Raw genomic sequence first — 24,761 nt, forward strand, 5'->3', positions numbered from 1 at the left:
TCCATGTGCGTATGCTACGTGCTTTACCTGTGTCATTTCTAGCCTTCTAGGCTAGTGCCGTCATCCCCATTTTATCCTCATTTTCAGTTTAAAGAGTCTCCCATTCAGAGAAGATGAGTAACTTAAATGTTGAACCAGATTTGAAATTGCATCTCTCTAGGTTCAAAGTCCATGCTATTTCTACCATAATTCATACTTACAAAATTTAAATGATAAAGCAGTGTTGTAGAAATAGGGCTTACACCAGAAATCCAAACACCTGAGTTTCAGCCACAGTTCTGCCATTAATTGTCTGAGTGGGTTTTAAGAAGCTAATGTCACCTGTGTAAGGCTCAGTATAGTTAGTACACATAAACTGAAAAATATTGGCCTAGAACTCCAGATGGCTTCTGAAAACTTTTCCGGATTTTAAACCACCTGAATTAAACTATGAATTAAACTAGTCTAATTTTTGCAATGACTAAGATTACCAGTTGGTTCCATGCTGAGTCTTACACAACAGAGTAGCAATTCTTAAGTTTTTCTGTGATGAACAGATGAAAGAAGGATGTCCCACACAAGAAGCAATAGCAAGCTCAGTGAGTGAATAGGAAGGTAGAAAAGAGGTTCTATATAAATGAATATCCATGCTGTGTGACATTCTGTGTATCTACCACCATAGTTCTGAACCCCAAATTTGAAAAAAATGTTTGAAACTCATATGTTCTGTTTTCATGGTAAATTTTCTGAGTGACAAAAATACTTTTAACAGAGAGTGTCTGTGTCTCTCTAGTAGTCATTGGTAAACATGCTAAGCTTAAAATCTACAGATTAAATTTACTTTTGCAGTTTAACAAAAATGCATCTTATCTGGGTAAGAGGAATCTTAAAGGAAGTTTTCCTATACTAAGAGATCATGGATTCACCATAAGGCTTCTCTGCTTTATAGGCCATCTCTCCTAGCCCCGTGTCCTTTTTCTTCTCATATAAAATGTCATTGTCAGCAGTCTTTTAAAAATTTTTATCATAACAAAACCATCTACAACTTGTCTAATCCCAATATAAAAGTATGGCAAAGGTTTTCTAATTCTTAAATTCCGTTCTTAATGCCTACTGTAGTGTTTCTTCCCACACTCAGGTTTCAGGACACCCAGTGTCAGCCCCAGGCGCCCGAGTGTCAGGAGAGGTGCTGGTAATGTTCCTTGAGAGCTTTGGATCTGTGGTTGGAAAGTGGTGATACTATTTTACAAGACAAAATTAACATCTATAGTAATTGCCACAAGAGCACCCCTGCAGTCATTTCCTAATGCCCCAGAATATTACAAAACTGAGGGTTTGACTGAAGTGCACCAAACCTGCCCCTCTAAACCTTTGTACATTTATTAGTCATTTCCCACCTTGAGTCCCTTTGAAACAATTTCGTCTTAGCTCTCATATTGCTGAAGACACATCAGGGTGCAGTATTTAATTGGCAAATCATGCAGATTAAACATTCTCTTGCGTTATAAACTGATTAAATATTTAATTGTTGTGAAGTATCATCGCAACAGTATTTTAAAAAAATACTGTTACAGTGTCTTGTATAATTAAAAATAATTATTTAAATGATAGTTAAGAGTTACATTCATCCAAATAGTGTTTTATACAGATTAATTTCTCAAGACTTTCCTTGAAAAGAATTTTTTCAGTAAAGAAAATTTAAATTCAACATTTTAAGTAAAATTGACCTCAACTAAATAAGTGAGTTCAGTGGTCAACTACATAAGTGAGTTCAAGGGAACAAATATATTACAGGTAAATGTGCTTCTCAAAAAACTAATTTTGTGCTTCTATGCCCATGTTTGTCTCTGAACTTCTAAATAAGAAAAGATGAGGTGCTCAGAATTTTTGAGTTTAGTGTTTCACACCAATGCCCAAATGTTTTGACTTGAGAATTTATTCATTCTAAGATTACAATTCTTAAGTTATTTAAAGATTCAGTTTATTGTCATGTTGATTTTCCAGGAATAGTTGAAGTCAACAGAGCATGGGTAAGAATGTTTGCTGGGTAAAACACTTTCTATAAAACCCTCAGTGGATGTGTTTCAAACTGACCATCTACTTTTTCAGTAATTTTCTTTTAATGAATTTCTGTGACTATAATTAGCCTCTTTACTAGGAAGAAAGGCTGGATCCCATTGAGGTTAACGACCTCTTTGCCTTCTTGCAGTTCATAAATTCTATGATATTATAGATCTATTCTCTTATACTTGAACGTTGACTTAAAAATAGTGGTTTTCCTCTTTTTAATAATCTTTGACTCTCAAATGACTGGAAGTTTTTATGTAGACTGCATAAATTAGTATATATTCCCACTACAGAGTATTTTCCTTTTGGTTTTGTCTCTATATAAAAAGAATTCAAATATGAAATGTGAACTGTGGGCCCATTATGTCCAATCATGGTTTTCCCATCAACACTCAAAATTGCACATTAATATCACTTGCATGCGATAAGTATCATTTTTCTTTTCTAGCAATAGAATTATGGATGATATAAGTTCCAAAGGTGTACTTGAGGCTATTTGAGATCACTTACTTGTAAACACATTCTGTTGTGTACCCTGGCGCTTCATTGTGTACTAAAGATAGATAAAAAGTTTGACTATCTGATATCTGTGTTCTAGGAACAGCATTTCATTCACTTCACATCTCAGATGTTTTAACACTGTTGTTGAGCTGCTTTAACACATTGTTTTCTGTTGTAATTGTTTTTTAATTGTATATATTCCTGCTTTATTTTACCCTTAGGATTTGGACTCGAATTGCAGTTGTTTGACCTCTTTTAATTTAGTCTCAGTCACACCTTTCGTACATATGGTCTTGTCTGCCTCAGTAAATGCCATACAGAGCCTGCTCCTTAGCTATTACTTCCCCTCAAAGTTCATTTTCCTTTTACACCTCTGCTCTCAGATTACAGCTGTCTGATTCATTTTCGTTAATAATCCTTATTTTAATGTTAAGTTATTATTTGTAAGTGTAAGAATTTATAAAAAAGGGATCTATTCTGATGTATGGTGAGTGCCAAAAGAACTTTGGCAAGCCCAGACACCACTCAGAGCAGCCAGAGGCCCTCATTTTAATCTGAGCTGTGGGTGAATTAAAACCTGAGAAACTTGAGATAAGCATACCTAATTGCCTAAAAGAAGCTCAACAAGAAAATGCATTGTAGCTTGTTGATCTTATTTCTTTGATATTCAAAAGAATCTTCAAGAAATATGTGGACTTCTTACTAATATTCTTGAAATGTGATCATGGCACACAATTGTCATTTGGCATGTTCCCAGAAATACACATCTTTGCATGAGGCACCTGGACATATGTGGCAGGTCTAGTAGAATCAGCTAATTAACAACACAGGCTTAAACAGGCACCTCATCTGGCAGTGCAGTCAGTTGCCTGATGGTGCTCAGCAGGACTGGGTAGTGCTTTTTATTTTTCTATCCTAATGGTCTGCTGCCCACCTAATTTTGCCTTATTGTCAGTCACTACTTACCGCAGCTTGGGGCCCTCCCAGGAGGCTAAATTATTATCAAAGGATTAGGGAGATGTAGCCTTGCAGCTCTGACATTTCTGATTACTTGTCTATGCCAGAACACTAATTAGCTGTGACTAATTAAGAAAAATGTTCCTGCCATAGAACACCATTTAAAAGAACTGAGAAGAAGAAAAGCAATTCAAAAGCTGAGCAGTGCTCAGATTTACTGCTGCTCTTTAGATTTTTACCAGAGCCTTAACTCACCTTTAATGGTGCTCAGGATTATTTTTTTAAATCTCACATTCAAACTGATCTAAGCTTCCTTCTTGAATAGGAAAGAAAGTATTGTTGGTCACCTAAATTCTCTTAGCAATAGCAATGGTAAAATTGTCTCTGATAAATGGAAGATGACAAAACTTTTATTTTTGTCCAGATATTTTCCCAAATACCAAATGCATTAGGTGTGCATTCACATTCAATCACCTGTCCAATAACAAGGATTTAATAGTCATCGAAGAAATTAAATATTGTCTCTACTGATGTTAGAAAAGATAGTTTAAATGATTATAAGAAACAAATTGAGCATTTCAGAAGTTATTTAGTATTGATTTCATGCCACTATTGCATTTAAGATGGTCTGGAAATTCTGGCTTCTCCATGCCGAGCCTGGTTTTTCTGTGGTGACTCTGCATGCTTGCACTGCAACTGGCCACAGAGACCTAATGGAAATGCCCAGGTCTCCCCTGAGACCAGCATCTCTATCAGCTGACCAGCATGATGTTTTCAAAGAACTGATAACTACTACTCTCCTTCTCCTCAACTCTAACTTCATAAGCAAATGACACATGGCCTTAAGGCTATTTTCTGTTGGGACTTTTTGAAATCCTCCCATCAGCCGCCCTCTTCCATCCTGCAAGCTCATCCTGCAGCACCATCACCACCATTCACAAGTGGGCACCACAGTGGCAGCCAGATTGCCACTATTGACTAAAGTTAACTAAAAAAGAAAAATCTGTGTAATGAAGTGGCTACTGTGGTAAAACCATTATTCAGTATGTTTGTCAAGGAAAGGAAACTGTGAAATAACAATCTTCAAAATATTTATAAACACCTAAACTTGAGACAGAGCCCTCAGTGTCTTGATCCCAGTTCAGCCCTAGATTAGTGACCATCTAAATGTTGCTGTCTTAATCTAGGCAAAATATTTCATTTGAAATAAAGTTCTAACCCCTGCCTTGCCTAAGTTCTTCATGCTGTTTTTAAATCATTTCCCCTTTTCTTCTCAGCAGAGAACAAAAAACAGGTAGCCAGCATCCTCTCAGGAATAATCTTTCCTATATATGAAGACTGTTATTAAGCCACCTGTCACACTTGTCTACTCCAGGACAAATAATCCCTATTTGTTTAACTTCTCTTCATAGACCCCCTTTCTAGCCCTTTAATCATCTTTGTGGCTGTTCTTTGAAACTTTTCAAAGTGTTCTCTGTCATGTGTAGGGTTTAGAGTCAAGAATAGGATGCAGTCTATGAATGTGGCTGAACAAGATTCTTTCCAGCCATATCACCATTTATGCATTCAAATATATAACTGTCCCAGACTGTTAGTCTGCCTCATAAATGTGGTTCCATGTATTGTCCACAACTGTGTTTGTTGACTTTTGCCTTAGTTACTGCCTATCTTATACATTTACAATGGATATGTTTATTAATGTAGAACATGCATTCAGTTGATGTTTTGAATGCATAAGGCCTAGAAAACAAATCTAATTCACCTTCCACTTACTGTGTGTAAAAATGGTGGTGGGTGTTGGGATTAAAAGGTTAGGCATTGGTTTTGTCCACCATAATTGGGTATCACTGTCAAAATGACTCAGTAGGATTCTAATTAGAATAGGAAATTAAAATGCCATTTATTAATCATTTACTCATCCAACCAGCATTTATTAGACATTTTCTAAAATCCACATACTGTGCTAGAGGCAGAGGATGCAAGTGAAACAAGACAGACAAAAGCCCTGCCCCAAGGGAGCTTATATTCTTGTGACTAGATGGGTTTTTTTTAAGTTGTTAATTTTATACATTAAAATTTTTCTTCTAGAAAGTAGGTGTAAACACCTTTTTTTTTTTTCAAATGCCTATACTATGGAGAACTAAGATTCAGTACCCTTTCAAAATAGATAATAGTCATTACCTATGAAATGTGTAAGTTTATTTCTCTGTGTTGCAACTGAATGGTTGGAAACTTGCCAGAAGTCAGGGCTAACACAAAGTTTGTACCTAGCTCCAGTGTTTGCAATGACAAGTGCCAGGACTGTGAGATGAGTGAAGGGCACACCCTCCCCTCTCCATCCTTGATGGGTTCTTTGCTCAAAGCCAGTCACACACCAGCTCCCAGGAGAGGTGGAGTGTTCCCTCGGGCTGAAGTCAACAATGCCACCACAATGATATCTTTCTGCCATTTTTACAGAACAGCTCATAAGCCAACATGTATAGAAGACACCTAGGACATGTCAGTTAAAGGACAATATGCACAGGGAGCACAGCCAGGTATGCCCAAGAGCCTCAGATAACTCCCAGGAATAGCTGCCAGTACACTGAGCATCTGCTGGAGAGGCGGCACCCGGCCTGTGTAACAGACTCTGGGGGTCAGTCCAAGAGCTGAGCACATGAACATTGGAGCATGTAGTGTCATCATATTGCTGTATAAAAGTGTATAGATAGCCACACTCATGTGTGCAGGCATGGGGGTTATTAGCGTGCAGTACTTTCTCCTTTATTTAATTCATCACCTAAATGAAATTGGACTGTCACCTTTATTTTTTCAGGCTTTAAATCTTTTTATTTGCATATCTTAAAAACTGTGCATTCCGGCGACAGCTCTACCTGGGACATGGAGGGAAACAAACACAGGAGCCCATCAGAAAGAGGAGACAGAGACTTCCGGCCAAGATGGAGGTGTAGACAGACATGCTGTGTCTCCCTCCACAACTAAGAAGGAATACCACTACCTCAAAACTAGAAACAACCAGAAGTTGCAGAAAACCAAACCGCATGGAAGTCCAACAAAAAAAGATATAAAGAAGAAATACTCATCCAGACAGGTAGGAGTGGTGGAGCCGGGGCAGAGAGGACGCAATGTGGTGGCGGCAGCAGTGGCAGGCTGGCAGAAAGTGTAGTCACACATTTTAAAGTCAAGAGGGACACCTGGGGAGCGCTCCCAGCTCCTCACTGGACCTCGAAGCACACCGTCCGAGCACCGGGGAAAATCAAGCCTCATTGCTTCTGACTGTGCAGACCAGTGGGGGTTGGGGCAGAGGCAGAAACTGCTGGTCTCTCGGCAGAGTCTGCTTGTTTAAAGGGCCCCCACAGTCCTAGAATGTCCATAGACCTACCCACTCTGGGAATGATGGCCAGGGCAGCAGCTAGAGGAGCGCCAATCCGGTGAGGAAGTGAGAGAGGTGCCTGGAAAAGGGGCGAGTGCTGGGGAGGTGGCATTGTTCCCTCTCGGACCCCTACCCCATATACAGCACCACAACATGGTGAAACAGGTCGCCCTGTACTGATAAATCCCTAAGGCTCTGCCCCTTACAACATAACAGGAGTGACAGCTCTACCTGGGACGCAGAGGGAAACATAGGAGCCTGTCAGAATGAGGAGACAGAGAAGTATGGCCCAAAAGGAGGAATGGATCAAGGTTCCAGTGGGAGAACTAAGCGACAAGGAGATAGCCAACCTAACAGATGAGGAGATAGATAACCTAACAGACACAGAGTTCAAACACTGGTGATAAATATGTGCACAGGCTTGACAGATATGCTGAGCATGGCAGACGCATAAGAGAAGAAGTGAAGGCTATGCTAAGTGAAATGAAGGAAAATCCACATAAAAACCAATGGTGAAGGGAAGGAAACCAGGGTTCAGATCAATGATTTGTAACATAAGGAAGAAAAAATCAGTCCACCAGTGCAAAATGAGGAAGCAAGAATTGAGAAAAAGGAGGAAAACTTCCAAAATTTTGTGAAGGAAATAGACATACAGGTCCAGGAAGCACGGAGGGTCCTGGGTGAGATGGACCCAGAGGGGACCACACCAGGACCATCATGATTGAGATGCCAAAGATGAAAAATAAAGACAGAGTCCTGGGGACAGCAAGAGAGAGACAGAGAGTTGCCTACAGGGGAGTGCCTATAGGACTATCAGCTGATTTCTCAGAGGACACTTCGCAGGCAGGAAGGGACTGGCAAGCAGCATTCAATGTGGTGAAAGAAAACCTGAAACCAGCATTACTCTATCCAGCAAAGCTATCATTTGGAATGGAAGGGCAGATGAAGTGCTTCCCAGACAAGGTGAAGCTAAAGGAGTTCATCATCAGCAAGCCATTATTATATGAAATGTCAAAGGGACTTACTTAAGAAAAAGAAGATCAAAACTATGAACCTAAAATGACAACAAACTCACAACTATCAACAACTGAATCTAAAAAATACAAACAAAATCCAACTAAGCAAACCAGAATAGGAACAGAATCATAGGTATGGGGATCATTTGGAGGGTTATCAGCTGAGAGGGGGAAGGGGGAGAAATGGGGATATGATGCAGGGACTAAGAAGCATAATCAGTTTGTACAAAATAGACAGGGAGGAGTTAAGAATAATATAGGAAAGGGTGAAGCCAAAGAATTTATATGCACTACCCATGGACATGAACTAAGGGGGGTGGGATTGCTGGAGGGAAAGGGGGTATTGGGCAGAGGGGAGCAAAGGGGAAAATATTGGAACTACTGTAACAACATAATAAAATATACTTAAAAATTGAAAACTTAAATTGTGCATTCCAATAACTAAAATCATTTTAGCAACAAAAAAAGGCACTCTGATTAAATGGCATTTTACAGTCTGCAGGACACTTGGACCAGCTTGGTTTTTACTCTAGATTTTACTGTCCTCCCACCCAGCTTCTTTCTTTACCAACATGTAAGTTCTTTCTTTTCCCTGCCAGACTGACAGGCAGATGGGAGAGGCAGGTGCAACCTTTCTTGTCAGTAGTGCTCTCATGTGAAAAGGGGCAGCACAGTCACTTAAACTCATCCAACTTCTTCACAAGTTACAAAGTTAAACAGCTAAAAGAAGTAAAATAAGAAGGTGATGCTTGTGGAATGCACAGTGCATGTTGACACTGTGGGCCTTATTACGATTCACCTGCTTGCTTCTGCTCAGTCATTTCTTTGGAAGGCAGTGGATTTTTCTCTTGCATTTCTGTCTCCTCCAATTTTGACTTATTGAATTTCTCAGTCTCAGCCACATCAGGTTTGTCAGACATGGTTGCGGAGGAAGCAGACTAGGATGTGAAAATGAGAGAGGAGTCCAATCTGCTTGGTGACTGCCGTGGAGTAGATTGTCACCTTTAGCCAAAATCAGTTGTTCACTTTTTGGTGATTTCTACAGTGTTAACATCTATAAATGAAACATGAATTAAGTCCACAATTATTCTGGCTCTGATATTCTTCTATCCTTTTACTATTGAAAAGCTGCCCTATCACTGTTGCATACTTAGCACTTTATATTTCCAAATATTTAAAAGCATTCAGTCCTTCAACAAATATACAGTGCATGCCCTGTGCCTGACGTTCTGCTAAGGGCTGGAGGTATCAATAAAAATAAGACTTGTAGCTGCCGTGTGGATCCTCACAAACCACTGAGGCAGACATATAGCACATTGTGCAATGTTTTTATAGACCGCAGTACAGCATTCTAGGAGCAGAAAATTCAGGAGCATTTAAGTTGACCTAGTTAGAGATACTATTGGCTTCGCAGCAGACATAATGGTTGAACTGAGACTTAAAGGTTGACGTGAATCTGGCCAGGAAACGTACTTGGGCATACAAGTCGAGCTAGAGGGACAGGCCAAGAAACCATAGATGCAGAGAGCCCAGCATCTAGCAGAGCAGCAGGTCATTTCGTTCGCTGAAAGCGGTTCCTGCAGGAGTGCTCTGAGTAGGAGACAGAAAGGGAGCTATTTACTCCAGTCCTTACAGTGCTCTCGAAAACTAATTTTGGAATGATTGTTCCCCATTTTCTGTAAGACTGAAGCAGAAAGACCTGCTAATAGTTAATTCTCAGACCTAGGTTTTATCACAAGACAAATTTGTACCATTCAGTCGCAGTTCCTGGAGTCTATTGTATTTTTACACAGGTAGCCTGCGTTATTGATTTAAAGGCAATACTGATCAAAATTTTATCTGTAGTATTCAAAATGAGTCATTCAACCATATGTAAAGGTCATAGTGCCCAGATGAACTATTCATAGACTATATCTGTGCCCCAAACTCATACATACACTAGTATAACTGGACTGACCCTTGCATTCATTTTAGTTCAAAGATTCATCAAACTAGTGCGCATCCCATCATTTGATAACAAATGATTATCTGAAAATTTTCACTTTATAATCACTAGTCTTTTTAGCATCAGGAAAAGAAGCACAAATTAAATGAAGTACTTCCTCCTTGATGATAATGAATACCAAAGAACGGTATTGATTTTAATCCTCTATATAGTGTGCAGAAGGAAGTTTAGATTAATGACATAGTAGTTAGTGGAAAAGAACTCATGTGATTCCTAAATTATGGAATTTACCCTGTTCTGTAGCTTCCCCTGTTTTGTAACTGAAAAGGATCTAATTCATCTAGAAATATTTTGGTTATTACATTGAGACATTTTTAAAATGGGAAAATGTGAAAAAATATATATTGAACTTCAAGAGTAGGAAAGTTTTTCAGCATTTAACAAGCATTTATTGGGTATCTACTGTATGCCAAACCTCCCATGGTAGCTCTTCTTACATTTTCCTTTTCTTAACAGAATCATAGGGTTCATGAACTCTCCTTTACAGACTTCCTGGTAGAGGGGTTTTTTTGTTTGTTTGTTTGTTTGTTTTTTATGCAGATCACCCTGAGTATGAGATTATTTGACAAAGAAGAAGAAAAGGAACAAATACTTCTCTGTTCTCTGTTCTGTGTTTTAAAAAAAGAATAAGAAAGCTGCAAGTATAGATCAAGTTCCCCTTTATGAATGAACGAAGGATCTTAGTCTACATCGCCATGTTTTGTTACAGTAAAAAAAAAAAAAACAACCCACCTCCTTTCTGGTGTTCCTAAGCATTTGGGTGTATAGCACTTTAAAACATCTTCAGGAGGCATGTGGGAGAAGCCTAGCATAAGAGCCATTTAGTAAGTTGTCCTAACAGGAAGGGTGGTTCTTGAAAGAATTTGTTTACATTGCACATTACATTATTGGGTTTACAAATATCGTTGGAAATATGGATTGCATTGAGTTGCAAGGAAATGTAGTGGACTTCTTTGAAACAATAAGTGTCTCCTGTATTACTTCACAATTCTATGGTAGAAGGACTAGCAGGAACCACCAGGAACGGTAGAGTTGTTTTCCTAGTTGTCTGCTAGAAGCATCAAACTACCCTTAAAAGAATTAGAGATTTTATTGGCAGAACAGACTGTTTTCTAGAAAGAAATGGAATAACCTTGCAGTCATAAGCCCAGACTCTAGACTTTAGATATAAGATAAAAATCTTAATCCTGCCACTTACACTTGTTATATATACTTGGGTAAATTGCTTAGTCTAAATTCAATTTTCTACCTATAACTTCAGTTTCCATGTGCAAAATGGGGATAATAATAGCCACCCATCAAGATTGTTGTAAGAATTAAATGAAATTTTAACTGATGCACTTGAATTATTCATAGAAGATTAAGAAAAATATATCAGATACCTTTATAATCAGAATTCATGAAGATGATAGTAATAAGAATAACTATCTTACCGTTCTTCATAAATCTTATTCATTCCTCATTACAATTTGTTTAATTTTTATATGTCAGTACTTTGTTAAAAGACTAAAATAAGTGAGTTAAAAACAAACAAAACAACAGGTGATAGTTCTGGAACTCTAGACTTGCAGTTTTGGGAAGAATAAAGCTATATTTAAGCCACGCATGAAAAGAAAAAGTATGACAATTTGGCTTTTTCCTTTAGTTCATTTTTACAAGAATCACAGACTATTGTTTCTAATCATGCCCTTTACTCTGACAGTCAAATGTAACCTCATAGCATTTCTGGGGCTTATCCAAAGCTTATAATTTTAAAGCTAGATTCACAACATCTATCATTCATATTACAGATGAGCAAGCTGAGGCATAGAGAAAGTGAGTGGCAGGCTCACCCAGGCAGAGAGGAGCAGGAAGGGGAGCCAAGCTACTGGCCTCTCAGCTCCCATGTTGATGTTCTCCTCAGCTGTGTTCACAGCCCACCCTCAGCTGCCATGGGAGATGCCAGTTTGCCCTCTCTCCACAACTGGCTCTGGGTCTCCCTGGAAAGTTGCTAAGTGTAGGTTGGGTTGAGCACTCCCTGTATTTTTAACCATAATAAACTGATTTTAATTTTCCTTCAATGTAGCCCTTACTCCTGTTCCAAACCCACCAAAAATTCACACTTAAAACTTTCAAAATGCTTGTGTTTTGAGAGGTTTTGTAAAACTAAATGTGATCATTTTAGTGGAATGCCCTGAACAGAAGGAGCAAATGTTGGTATTACAGTAGTCCCTCACTATATCGCTGTTCACTTATCGCGGCCTCACTGTATCGCGGGATTTTTAAAAATATTATATTTAATTATTTATCGCAGATTTTTTGCTATATCACAGAATTTTGCAGTACTGTATACGTATGTTGTTAAAGTTACATAGGTTTAAGGGTATAGAATAAATGTAAGGTTCCTGCTTCGCAGGGGGATCTGGAATGTAATACCCACGATAAGTGAGAGAATACTGTATTGTATCAAATTTACCACTAAGGTGACATTTGCATTTTAATGTTTAGAAATGGAAAGTGAGTGGCCAAAATTTTAGTTATATTGAGCAGATGTGCTGTTGACAAAAGGAACACTCAGTGTATAATGAAGCATCTCTATTTATTTTTTTAATATACTGGTGAAAGTATTGGGTATTAACATTTCTAAGTATGTTGTTGCTCTCTTAAGCTATCAAATGACCCTAAAGAATGAATTATATTGATCGAACTTATCAAAATGTTCAACATTTCAAAAGTATGATTTTTTAAATTCAATTCAACTTAACATTAAAAAGGTACATATTTTTTAAGGTGAAATTTTCTGGATGGTATTTCAACACAGGGGCCTAGTTCTTGTAAAATAGACAGACTCTATTGAAATAAATGAAAAAATACAATACATACCAGGGAAATTTAGCCATTCTATATCTTAGTGCACTAAAAATGGTGCCTTTTTTTTCTGTTGTTCACCTATTGAGATGAACATAGCTGGAGAACAGTGAAAATATATTCTCTAGTTGTACCAATTCATAATAAATAAAAAGCTAAACATTTAAGCAGAAAATATGTCACAGATTTGTTCCCTAGCAAAGCAGCTATTTTTACCTTGCCATCATCATCAGAAGCCACATTCTGACAGAAATCATTTGCTTGAAGCAGCCACAAAATATAAACCCTATGTGGTCTTGTGATTCAGATTTAGGAATATCAGCCACAGAGGGTCTAAAGGTATTGTGCATTAGTATGTATTGAGACCTCATTCCAGGTGGCAAGCAGCTGGACTTTTTAAAAATAAAACTTCCAAAATAAATGCGAAGTGCTTGTTTCCAAGCAATATGCATTATATTTCATTGAATCATCCTCAAAATGTTATATGTTAGCAAAAAATGAACTTGTGCATACTTAATATATTTGTTTTGTATTTCCATTAGTTAACAGAATAATGAAATTCCTTAACTACTTCTTTTTAACTTGCATGAAGAAAGCACGGTATGTTGCTAAATCTCTTTTCACAAGCACTGCAGAGAAACAACTTTAATCCTTGTTAGAAAATTGCGGAGTCTGGGGCTGACAAAGAGCTCATGCTTGTTCCATTGTTAGTGCTCCCTGGCCCCAAGAGCAGAGCCCTTTACAGCTGCAAGGATCCCGCCCGGCTCAGCTGCACTATTTAGGAGAGGAGGTTTGTCAATTTCTATTGACAATGGAGAGAGTTTTTCAGTGCCTGTAGCAGTGCTGACACAGTTGGGGATCAATGCCAGCCATTCAGACTGCACCCTGTTTCACTGCTTTGGTTTGTTAATTCAAGACTAAAGGTCCGCTGAGGGGGTTCAGGGTGTTTAAGAAAGCTGATGAACTGCAAGCGTTTATAGCCCTGGTGTGGCAATTTCCATAGTCAGTGGCAACTCCTGGCACTGAGGGAGCTGTGTCCTTGTTGACCCTCTTGTTATTAAAAATGCACAAGTGCTGCGCTTCTCAATATTTCACCACTCTTTCATTGTCGATACCACCTTCTGAGCCCTTCAGCTTGTTGCTTACTCTAAAGATCTTCTTAGATTGGGTTTGAAAACTTCACCTTAAACACTAGATTAGACTGATGTCCTGTTTTCCGTGCTCCTGTTGATTTGTTGAACCTTCCCAGGGCTGGAAAGCAAGTAGCAGCTTGATGGGGAGACGCGCTGCTAATATGATTTACCAGTCTACAGTCATGCACAATAAGTGTGAATAAATACAGGGGTCTCACAGAGTCAACCTGAGCCTTTCCTTTTATTTTTGCTTTAAAAGAGATATCTCAAGAAAATGAAGTAATACATGCCCTTACAGGAGCTGAATGGACCACAAAAAGAAAAACAAAACAAAACAATTTTTTGTTAAAGTTGTAGGCTGCTGTCATGGGTTGGCATAAGAAAAAAAAAAAGTAGAATATGCATTTACTGCTTTATTCCAAAGCAACGAATAAAGCAATAATGCTACACCCCTGACTCCGGTGCCAACCACAGAGCCCCTTCCTTGTCAGCCCCTGAATGGAAAAGTGAATTGTCAACTAAGTTCTTTTATAAAATTAACTTTTCCAAAATGAAAGGACATTTTCTAACATTTAGATTTTACTGCACACTCATCCTTTCAAATGTATCTTTTTGCCTTTGTTTTGGGAGGTTGGTTTGGTTTGGTGGGGGTCGGGGGTGGACAGGAATGAGGGACTGAAGCTAAGTTATCTTTCACTTTTTAACTCAAGATGAAAAAATGGGATTTAACCATACTTCAGCATCCAGAACAGAAATGTATCAGTTCCAGCTCCAGGAATAGAAAAGTGCCAGAGATTTGGTTGGTGGTTTTGTTTGTTTGCTTGTTTGTTTGGTGTATGAGCATGTGTGTTTCACTATATACAAAAAAGAGGCAGTTCTAGCGGGGGGTATTTTTGTTAGCTTACTCTTAGTAGCAACATAAACTCTGAGTTAAGCTACTGCTTTCTCTTCATTTGCTCAATGCAGCTGAAGTTTTTCCAAATGCTGTGTATGACATAGGAACCAAAAAATATGCATTCTTCTCAGATACAATAACTTTTCTTTTTTTTTTTTTAATGTTTTTTATTGATTATATTGTTACAACAGTTCCAATTTTCTCCCCCTTACAATAACTTTTCTTATAGAATTTTTCTTATAGAATAATTTGTTTGCTTTTAAAGTAAGATGATAGTGAAGTAGCTTAAGCAGTAGTTCTCTTTTTTCCCTGTTTTTTTTTTTTCTTTTAGTTACCTTTGGATCATTTTATTTAAGAATCATTTTTCTCTAAAATTATGATTTTGGAATTTTGTATAAAAGAAATTACCACATTAATAAATGTGTGTGTTACTTTAGATGTCTTTTTTATTATCACTTAATCATAAGCATTATTCATCTATAATAAAAAATGAAGTCAAATTAATTTTAAATTATGTAAGGATTTTTTAAAGACAAAAATACATATGGAGTAATTTTAAGAAAGTACTTTCATTTCCTTCAAATTCATACAATTTTTTATTTTTATAGTAACTTTACAGTCAGACTTATTAACTAGTATGTTATGTTAGGCCTCATACAATTTATCATATTTTGTTCCCCTCAATAAAAAAGAAAAATTTATTATCCCCTGCAGAAGGACTATTATTTAAGAGTCATAACCATCATGACTACATTTTAGCTTTCAGATTATGTGGAGAGTAGTGTAGGAGTGAGGGTGTTATTTCAGTATACTCATATTCAGTACCACCAATACCTGTGAGTGTTTACCTACATTAAAATAGAACTCAAGAAGTTGAGGCTATATGTAATCTGAAATAAAGAAGTATAGAATTTAAATGACATCAGAAGTAAAGTGGTTATCTATAAAAGATTTTGAGATTTAATATGTCAGCTGAAGTACTGAATTCATTAGCAGTTTTTTTTTTTTAAGAGTTTAGGAATTTACCTCATTTTATAAAATTTACTTCTGATACTTCTACATGTCCTAAAAATTATGAATGTAATGATTAGGAAAGAGCAAAATTGGGTACATGAATAACTTTTTAAAAAATCATAATCTATCTCACCTTTTTAAAACTTGAAATGCTCATTCATTCATTTGATATCATAGTATGTAGTAAATCAGTTCATTTTATTTATTTTATATATGCATGTTCAGTGCAGTAACAAATAGAAATAAGTTGATGAATATGAAACTAATTCATTTTTAACTTATTCTTAAAATATCATTTCTTATACTAAATTTTATTAGAATAATGTTAATACAAGTCCAGATGAATCTCAGATTTATTTGTATCCCTTGAGATTTCTCTTAGAAGTTGAACTTACTGTTTTATTATGTGAAGAAAAATATTTGATATTTTTTATGTTCAAATACCTAAAGTCATATGCACACACATATAATCTGTAGTGTCACTATGTTTATACAAACAAGGTAGAAATTTTCATCTCTTTCAAAAACTCTTGTCATTTACTAAATGCTTAATAGACTTGGATATTTCTCATGGTTATCTGAATGAGTAGCATGATTATTCTTACAGAATCACCTATATCAAGTTCTGGCACAAAGTGGTCATTGAATCTCTTAAAATATCACCACTAATGGCAGATTGCCTTTTTTTGAAAATGGAAACAAAATTCCTCCTTTTGCTATACTCACAAACATTATGTGTGAAGAAGAAATTACATTAAAGAAGAATTTCAGTTTTCCCCTTAAGAGTTGTAATAAACAAAGAAAAATGAACCATCCAAAAATACTTGTCAGATGAAACAGATCCTTTCCTTTCATAATTTGGTCATCTGACATCTGTTTAGTGATTCTTCTAAGACACAAGAAGCCACCTTGGTGATGCTGCCAAAGATCTCAAATTACTTATGAGATTTTTAAAAGATTTTGGCAAATACTTAACAATCGATAGTGGATACATATGTGATTGAGGCTGTGGATATTTTTGCCACCACTCATTTAAAAATGTTATTTCTAGCCACTGACTACATGTTTATGGCATAACATACCTACTCTCAGATTTTTATGTCACATACAGGCTGATGGCAAATTTTCCTTTGAAAATAATATACCTGTTTTTTTTCTTTTTTCCTGCTGCTTGGAAGTCTATTCAGTCCCATAACATGTATTTAGTACCCATTGTAACCTACAAATTACAAAGCAGGCCACTAGGCAGCAAGTGCAAAAACACTGTTTCCCATGAATATGTTACAGCTGAAGAGTAATGTTAATTCATAGAAAGAACAGGCTAGGTCAACTCAGTGGAATTTTTAGCAAAACATACAATTCTGTTAACAGGAGATTATAGCATTATTGACTTCAAGTGCTGATCTATGGTCATTTCGAATGTTTCATTACCCCCTCATTACCAAATCTGTTAAACGAATACTGTAGAGGTTTTTTTTTTCTTTTTTCTTCTCCCCTCTGCCCCCATCCTTCTTTCCAGCAATGGTACAGCAATTCCATGAAAGTCATCTGTGTATGGTTGGCTGATAGATTAGACCTTCAGCTTCATATTTACCAACTGAAGACGCTCATCAAGATTGTGAAGGTAAACAAAATATGTTTAGATGTGAATTGTTCAGCAAGCTATAGAGGAATGGCAAGATATTGACACACACAAAAATTGTATTTGATATAACTGAGTGGATGTAAATACTTCTTAAACATTACTTTTAGCAATGATGTGCTGCTGTTTATTTCCATTCCAGTTAGATTATTAAATAAATATAAACATCTTTTTTGCTTTAACAAATTAAAGTCACATTTTAAGATAATATACATAAAGCCCCTAGCATATTTACCTGAATATTTTTTTAAGTCTAGAAATGTTTTCTCATAATACATTTCCTCCATATTGACTAGGATCATATATCATTTGGAAGGCTTTTGAATTGAATTTTTCAGTACGATAAGAAGAGTCTCCATTATTTTGTTACATATTGATACAAAAGTAATACATACCTGAATTCTTTTGGAAGCATGCCCCTTCCTGTATGTAAGAGACAATCAGTTTCAGTGATGGGATCATCCAAAACTAACAGATGTTGTATCAGTTCAGCAAGGCCATTTTGACTTTTGCTCTCGAAGAGACAAGCTAACAATGTACTTGTTATATTTAGTTAGTAGAAGCTCTAAAACAATATATTTATTCAACATAATTTTTCATGCTTTGTAAATTCTAGTGGAAACAAAATTTACCCCAAGTATAACTTTGTCTTAAAATTGTGACAAATCCTACCTGATGGCTGAAAACAAAACTCTAAGCTACTGAGAATCAGCTGTTCCTTTAAACAGATGACTTATGCTTCCTTTTAGTACAATTTATCAAACCGGTGTGTGTGTATATATATAATTATTAGATATGCCTATATATGCATGTGCATATATGCACATATATTTATGTATATCCATATGTGCACACGCACACACATATATACACATTGATTCTCAGTTTTATTTCTGACCTAGCATTATCAGCATCACCTAGGAACTTGTTAGGCATGCTGACAAGTTGTCTAACCTCAGACCTACTGAATCAGAAACTGAGAGTGTGGCCCAGCAATCTGTAAATTAATAAGTCCTCCAGATGATTCTGACAGTTATTAAAGTTTAAGAACCACTGTTGTATCATTAAAGGAAGTTTTTGCCACATTAAAGTATTTTATGTCATTCCCTTGGTTTCTGCATTCTAATTAGAATACAAATCCCTTTGTGCCATATACACACAGGTTATCACAGATTAGAAAGACCCACAAATAGGAAAGGTCTGTCCCAAAGCAAGAAGTGGGCAGATCTGGAGAGTAGAACCAGATCTGTAATGGCACAGAAATAACAATCAAGCTTAGTTATAAATAACAAATAAAATGATAGCCACCCACTACTTTTAAATGCTGTCAAACACATTACATTTTAATGCACATAATACCTTTGAACCAGAACACTTCTTACCAGGTTATTTATTTTACAAAGAAACTGAAAGCACTCCAAAGATGTGTTCATATTTGCCTTAATTTCTTTATTGTTTCTTCCTTGTTTCTATAAATGTGACTTGGAGAGCTTTCAAATGAAGTTTGTCTTTCATAAAAGAGAATCAGGATAATCTGTATTTACCTTCTAAAAATATGTATATGCCAGCTGACCTGGAGTCTGCACAATCCTTCCCCATGTGGGAAGGCCACCCTCCCCTCCACACCCCCACTCTTATTAGGGATTTCTGGACCCAAGGGTAGGTAGGACGACAACCATGTCCAGCTTGAAGCAGCTAGAGGAGCTCGAGACCTTCGCCCATTGTCTTTTATAAGATTATAAAGGGTCTTAAGTCTGAGAGGAAGGGATTGTTATTTTTTATTGTTAAAATAATTAATCATTTATTTATTTAAAAAAAAGAACAAGAATATATGAAAGGGTGAAGCGGGAGAGCTTGTATGTACGACCCATGGGCATGGACTTGGGATGGGATTGCTGGGGGATGGGGGGTGCTGGGTGGAGGGGAGCAAAGGGGAAAAAATTGGAACTATTGTAACAATATAATCAATAAAATATACTTAAAAATAATAAAAATGGAAATATGTATATGTTAAGGTTGCTGTCTGTACTTTTGATCAGCTGGTTACCCTTACAGTCAGCCATATTTTCAAGCTGATGTCTACTGTGTTCCAGATCTCAGAAATTACATATTCAACCTACAGGTATTAGTTGATAGATTAAGATTTTTACTTTGTTTTTAGAATTAAAATCTTCATTTTTTATTAATCCATTATTTGTTTCTTTCAAAAGTATTCCTTTTCTAATATTCACACATCATTAAAGTTAAAAATCAAGCATCAGTGAATATTTTAGTAGAAAGCAACAATTAATAATTTTATGATTTTTATGGTGGCACTTCCATTGTACTCTAAGCCAATCCATTTATCTTCATTTTAATATAGTCTTCATTATAGCTACCAATAGTCAAGACTGAAATATGAAATTAAATTTCCTGAATATGTTTGACTTTTCATGTTTTGTTTTTCAAAAGCGAACTCAGCCAATGCTTTCCTGGGCTGACATTATTTAATCAAGTCATAGGGCTTAATTTAATAATTAAAAATAATTATTTTCACAATATAAAATCAGGATGAATTAATAATTTAGTTTTCTAATTGTTTTTTTCTACATTGAATATAAACAGACTTCAAGCAGTTTCATACATAGATTCATCATTCTTCAAACATATGGTTATGTTGGCACTGATCATTTTCCAGTGAATTTAAGGAGCTGTTAAGTAGCACATGTATAGAATTGTGAAGGCCCCTGACTAGGCTTTCTTCCATCCAAATCACTTAGACATGGCCTGCATGTTACAGCAGAGTAGTGCATTCTTCCCAGGAGCCAAGTTACTTTACCCTGACCTTACTACTCAAATGTTTTCATTCTTCTATGCCCATGAACACCAAGCCACCATCTAGAGTTAAATGATAGCCAACTTCGTCCCACAAAGATACTTAGACAATATTAATTGGCTTATTCATGTTGCTCACTAAGAAAGAACAAATTCTAGTAAAATTTTCACAGAATAGCTGTGGCTGAGTAGCTTAGTTGGTTAGAGCATCATCCCTATATGCCAAGGTTGCTGGTGTGATCCTCAGTCAAGGCACATGCAAGAATCAACCAATGAATGTATCAATAAATGGAAAAACATCTCTCTCTCTCTCTCTCTCTCTCTCTCTCTCTCTCTCTCTCTCTCTCTCTCTTTCCTTCCCCCTCCCTCTTTCCCTCTCCCCCCTCTCTCCTTCCCTCCCCTTTCCCCTCTCTCTAACGTCAATAAATTTAAAATATATATATTTTTACAAGATATTTAGGACTAAAACTATTTGTAAAATTTTAACATCAGAATGACTTACTGGGAAGGGGAAAGTAAAATCTTCAAGTAATCAAAATGGTGGATTTGTGTTCTCCCTAGTGGCCATATGACATTTAAAAGCAGTTAACATAAGTCAGCTGACCCTTTTACTGGGAGAAAAGGACAAGTGAATAGCACCCTGTGGCAAACACCTACCTTAAATAAAGCCAAGCAGACCTTTGCTGGTAGCCGTAGGATGTCCAAGTGTCAGTAACATTTTATGAACTCTTAAAAAGACAGACAGGGAGATTGCAAGGGTACCTGCTCCTAAATGCTTATTGCTTGCTGATAAAATAGGAAAGCAGAGTGTTAATTAAATATAAGTTAGCCTTCAGGACTGCATGTCCATAATACAAATCTGTCTTTGCCAACATATTGATAATTAAGATAAGTTGAAGGAAAGTCATTCCAATAAAATAAAAAATAGGACTCATAAACTAGCTATATAACTGTTAGTGGAACAATAATACTTTATATCAGATAGGTCATCTGTAGATGAGTATTTTGTGCACTTGACTTATTTTTAACTATTAGATATTTATAGGCTCGAACAGAGATCTCTGTGATTATAATACCATGTATATCTGTTACCACATTCTCTAGACAAAACTTACCTTTTAGAGTTACTTCACAGGTTCTAATAAAAACTACCAAAATTTTTGATATAGTATTACCTTAGTAAGAATAATCCTACCATCTTAGAAAGAGAATAGGAGGGTGCTGGGTTGCATGTGTCTTCAAATAGAATCTAAATGAAAATAGTTTTGATTACTTAAGAAGAAAACCAATCTCTGCATCTAAATTTTACTTGCTGTTAATATACTTACTTCAGATACTATACAGTGTTCCCCACAGTTCTTTTTTTTTTTTTTTTAACATTGGTGGGCTTTCAAATATGAATTCTATTTATAACTGCAATATCCAAAGATAAAATTATTCATTCTCCATATTTACTTTTGACACATCACTTCTGAAACTTGGTGTGATATTGTAGGGCAGAAGTCAGATGCAAGAAGACAGGAAGATAAAATAGGAAAATACCAATCGGCCTGCTACCTTGTAATGGTTCAGTTCCTTCCCAGAAGGTGGTTTGTAGGCCAGGTATGTATCAAGGGGATTAAGATGTCACCCATCAGCACTTCCTACCTTGTGTGAGTAAGCTCTTTTAGCTCTACCATTAGAATATTATGATATTTTCCTTCTAATGTGTTGAGTGAAATCAAGCATCATTTACTGTTAACTTCCAGATATTGGAGTTGTAATATTGGGCGATCAGTCTTATTTGACTGTTTTCATCTATTAAGTGCAAACCAAAAAAAAAAAGATGGTTACTAGCAACCAGTGCACATTCAGATGTCTTTTGGACCAGTTCAATGAACTCTGACTGCTTAATATTCTAAAGCAAATATAGGACAGTAAAAATAAATTTAAAGATATTTAGCTTCAAAAATGGCCTTAGAAGTGCCTCTACAGAATGAAAATCTTCACTTGTTCTTTAATCACTGTTCTAACAATAATATGGTATATATTCTATTTTTGACATATAACATACCAAATTATAATTTACTATTTCATATAAAATGTAAATTTGTGTTTTATTAGCCCATTTATGAAAGCTTTATATCCAAGTTTGACAAATCACATTCCAAGGGAATTTCAAAAAGAAAGGGCAGAATTCATATAGACATTTAGGTGTACACAAAATTTTACCCAGTACTACATATAAATAAATTTTATAAATTTTATAATTCACTACTATTACTGATAATAGTAGTAATCTCCCTCCACACACCTCCTCCAAAAAGCTAATTCATGTTATAAAATATAATCTATTTTTAAGTATTAGAGGAAAGGCTCCTCAATTGGAAAACTAAGAATTTTTTTCACATTAAAAATATACATAAGTACATGTCATTTTTATCTTTGTTACACGTTATCCAAATAGTATATTCTGTATAATTACCAATGTTTTGGAGAAAAGCTCGTCTGTCATCTGATAGTTACATTTTGATCTATTCAGAGTGACTCTGGTTTGAATAGCACTCCCCAATGTCTCTCATTTCATTTTCTCCCCAGAAATACAGCAACAAGATGATTGACAATCTGAAGCCATTAGTGGATTGCCCAAGACCATTTCTGAAATGCCAACTGACATCCATATATACCTGCATACATATAATCCATAAATCACCTAAGCAATTTCTCTCTTCCTCCTCCAGAAAACCTATCGGGACTTCCGGTTGCAGGGTGTGTTGGAAGGCACACTGAACAGTAAGACCTATGACACTGTGCACAGACGGCTAACAGTAGAGGAGGCTACAGCTTCTGTTTCTGAAGGAGGAGGACTTCAGGGCATTACAATGAAAGACAGTGATGAAGAAGAAGAGGCCTGAGGACGTTCCTCTTCAGAGGAAGGAAGACCTTAACATTGTTTATTTTGTACCTTGTCCTTGTAATTACATTGTCCAAATAAAAATGCTCGTATTTCACTCCACATTTTAACAAGTAATCCTGGAAGCAGAAATAAAGGGGGAAGTGCCAAGTTTTGCTTGTTTGTTGTTTGTTTGTTTTTTAAAGCTTGACCTAAAATGAGCTTGGCTCTGTTGGTGCCTGGAACATGAACTATTTTTTTAAGAGCTGACTTTTTCTGTAATCACATCAAAGTGGTGTCCTGTGTATGGCTTATGTATTTCTCATAATACAGCATGGTGAGAAGTCACGTCTGATTACTCTCTCAGCTCTACTGTACCCTTGTTAAAATGTGCACAAGATTTGTTTTGTACTTAATTTGTCAATGTGATGTGTGTGAAAACTTTAACCTTGGTTCTTAGTACTCAGAATTGGTCTGCAGGTATATTCCTGGGCTTACAGGACTGCCAAAGCCAAATATAGACTAGCGTATTCAATGCACTTGTGTCTTGTTCCATTCTAAACGTTTCTTCAAGTGTAAATAAAAATCACCAAGTGTGGGTTAGTGAGTGTGCTGCCATCAACATACTTTATTCTCCTACTTGTAGGTTTTCAGACAATAAAAATCCATTTAGTCCTAACCACTTCTGTATTAGACTTGTATAGATTAAATGGAGCCAAAAAAAATGTTGGCAGTATTACAAGCATCCCAACAATTTGGCTCTGTTTTGTTTCTTGCTTTTTTTTTTTTTCTGTCTCATTCACAAATGAGTAAGATATTAACACTGCTTTGCACCTAGTAGGCAAACACATTTATTAAAAGACTTAGGTACTATCACAGCATATTTCCATAGCAAAGGTAATGTTGACTGTGTACTCATATAGTGTGTATTATTAGTTAACATTAGCAATTAATAGGAATGCTAGTAATGTTAACTAGCAATTGACATATTAACATTTTTCTTCCCCCAAAGTGTTTTCTTGCAGTAATTTTGAAAGATAAATAATATTATTATGCTTTATAATTTCTCTCTGAAGTTTTATTTCCATAATTTTTCTAACATATGTTGACATGTTGTGCTACTGCACTCACTCATAAGTAATGTTTATATGAAGTAAGTTAATACAAACTAAGTGGAGTTATCCCTGATTTTATGTAAATTTAAGTTCTGAAACTTTGAAAGTGAAACAGCTTCTTGGGTCTTTAAATTAATTCCCCCATTCATGTTATAAGTGGTTACTAGGTACTCAGACTATCCCACGGAAATATTTAATCCACAGTTATTTTATAATATTGTTTTGGTTTAATTTCTGGGTTTTCAGGGTAAGAAAGCCTGTTATACAAGATCAACATGAAAGGAGATCTCTTCCCCTTCCCTGGGTTAGAGACTAACTTGTGCACTCTATTTTTGAAAGGAAGTGTGTCTTGGAATGCTCTTCTTGCCTCTTCTCCACCCTCAGGCTCAGCTCCATCCTTTCTTCAAGCCCTCAGGTGTGCAATCATGCTCTCCTAAACTCCCCAAACTTGCTGCTTGCTGCACAGCTCAAATGCTTAGTAATTACCCTTGTTTTTCCTTTAAATAAAGTGTCTATTTCCTTGAGGCTACT

At 36.2% G+C, this 24,761-nt stretch overlaps 2 protein-coding genes across 11 annotated transcripts in view; one reads left to right on the forward strand and one right to left on the reverse strand.

Annotated features, from left to right (window-relative positions):
• The window catches only part of CADPS2 (calcium dependent secretion activator 2), a 689,394-nt gene extending 666,103 nt beyond the window's left edge, over positions 1 to 23,291 (forward strand). For 9 of the 10 annotated variants that reach the window (XM_090287419.1, XM_090287416.1, XM_090287417.1 and 6 more), the window contains 2 exons: positions 17,307 to 17,411; positions 22,964 to 23,291. In XM_090287419.1, coding sequence (XP_090143545.1) covers positions 17,307 to 17,411; positions 22,964 to 23,137 — 279 coding nt within the window. In that variant the 3' untranslated portion in view covers positions 23,138 to 23,291. The remainder of the gene's footprint in view (positions 1 to 17,306; positions 17,412 to 22,963) is intronic. The other variant, XM_090287420.1, reaches the window with a different exon arrangement.
• Positions 8,682 to 8,813, reverse strand: LOC150001956 (thymosin beta-4-like). Its single transcript, XM_090286779.1, has one exon. The coding sequence runs from the start codon at positions 8,811 to 8,813 to the stop codon at positions 8,682 to 8,684; it is 132 nt and encodes a 43-aa protein (XP_090142905.1).
• Positions 23,292 to 24,761: the final 1,470 nt, after the last annotated feature.

The sequence above is a fragment of the Furipterus horrens genome, unplaced genomic scaffold, assembly GCF_987537825.1.
Source record: "Furipterus horrens unplaced genomic scaffold, mFurHor1.1.pri manual_scaffold_9, whole genome shotgun sequence".
Taxonomy (NCBI): Eukaryota; Metazoa; Chordata; class Mammalia; order Chiroptera; family Furipteridae; genus Furipterus; species Furipterus horrens.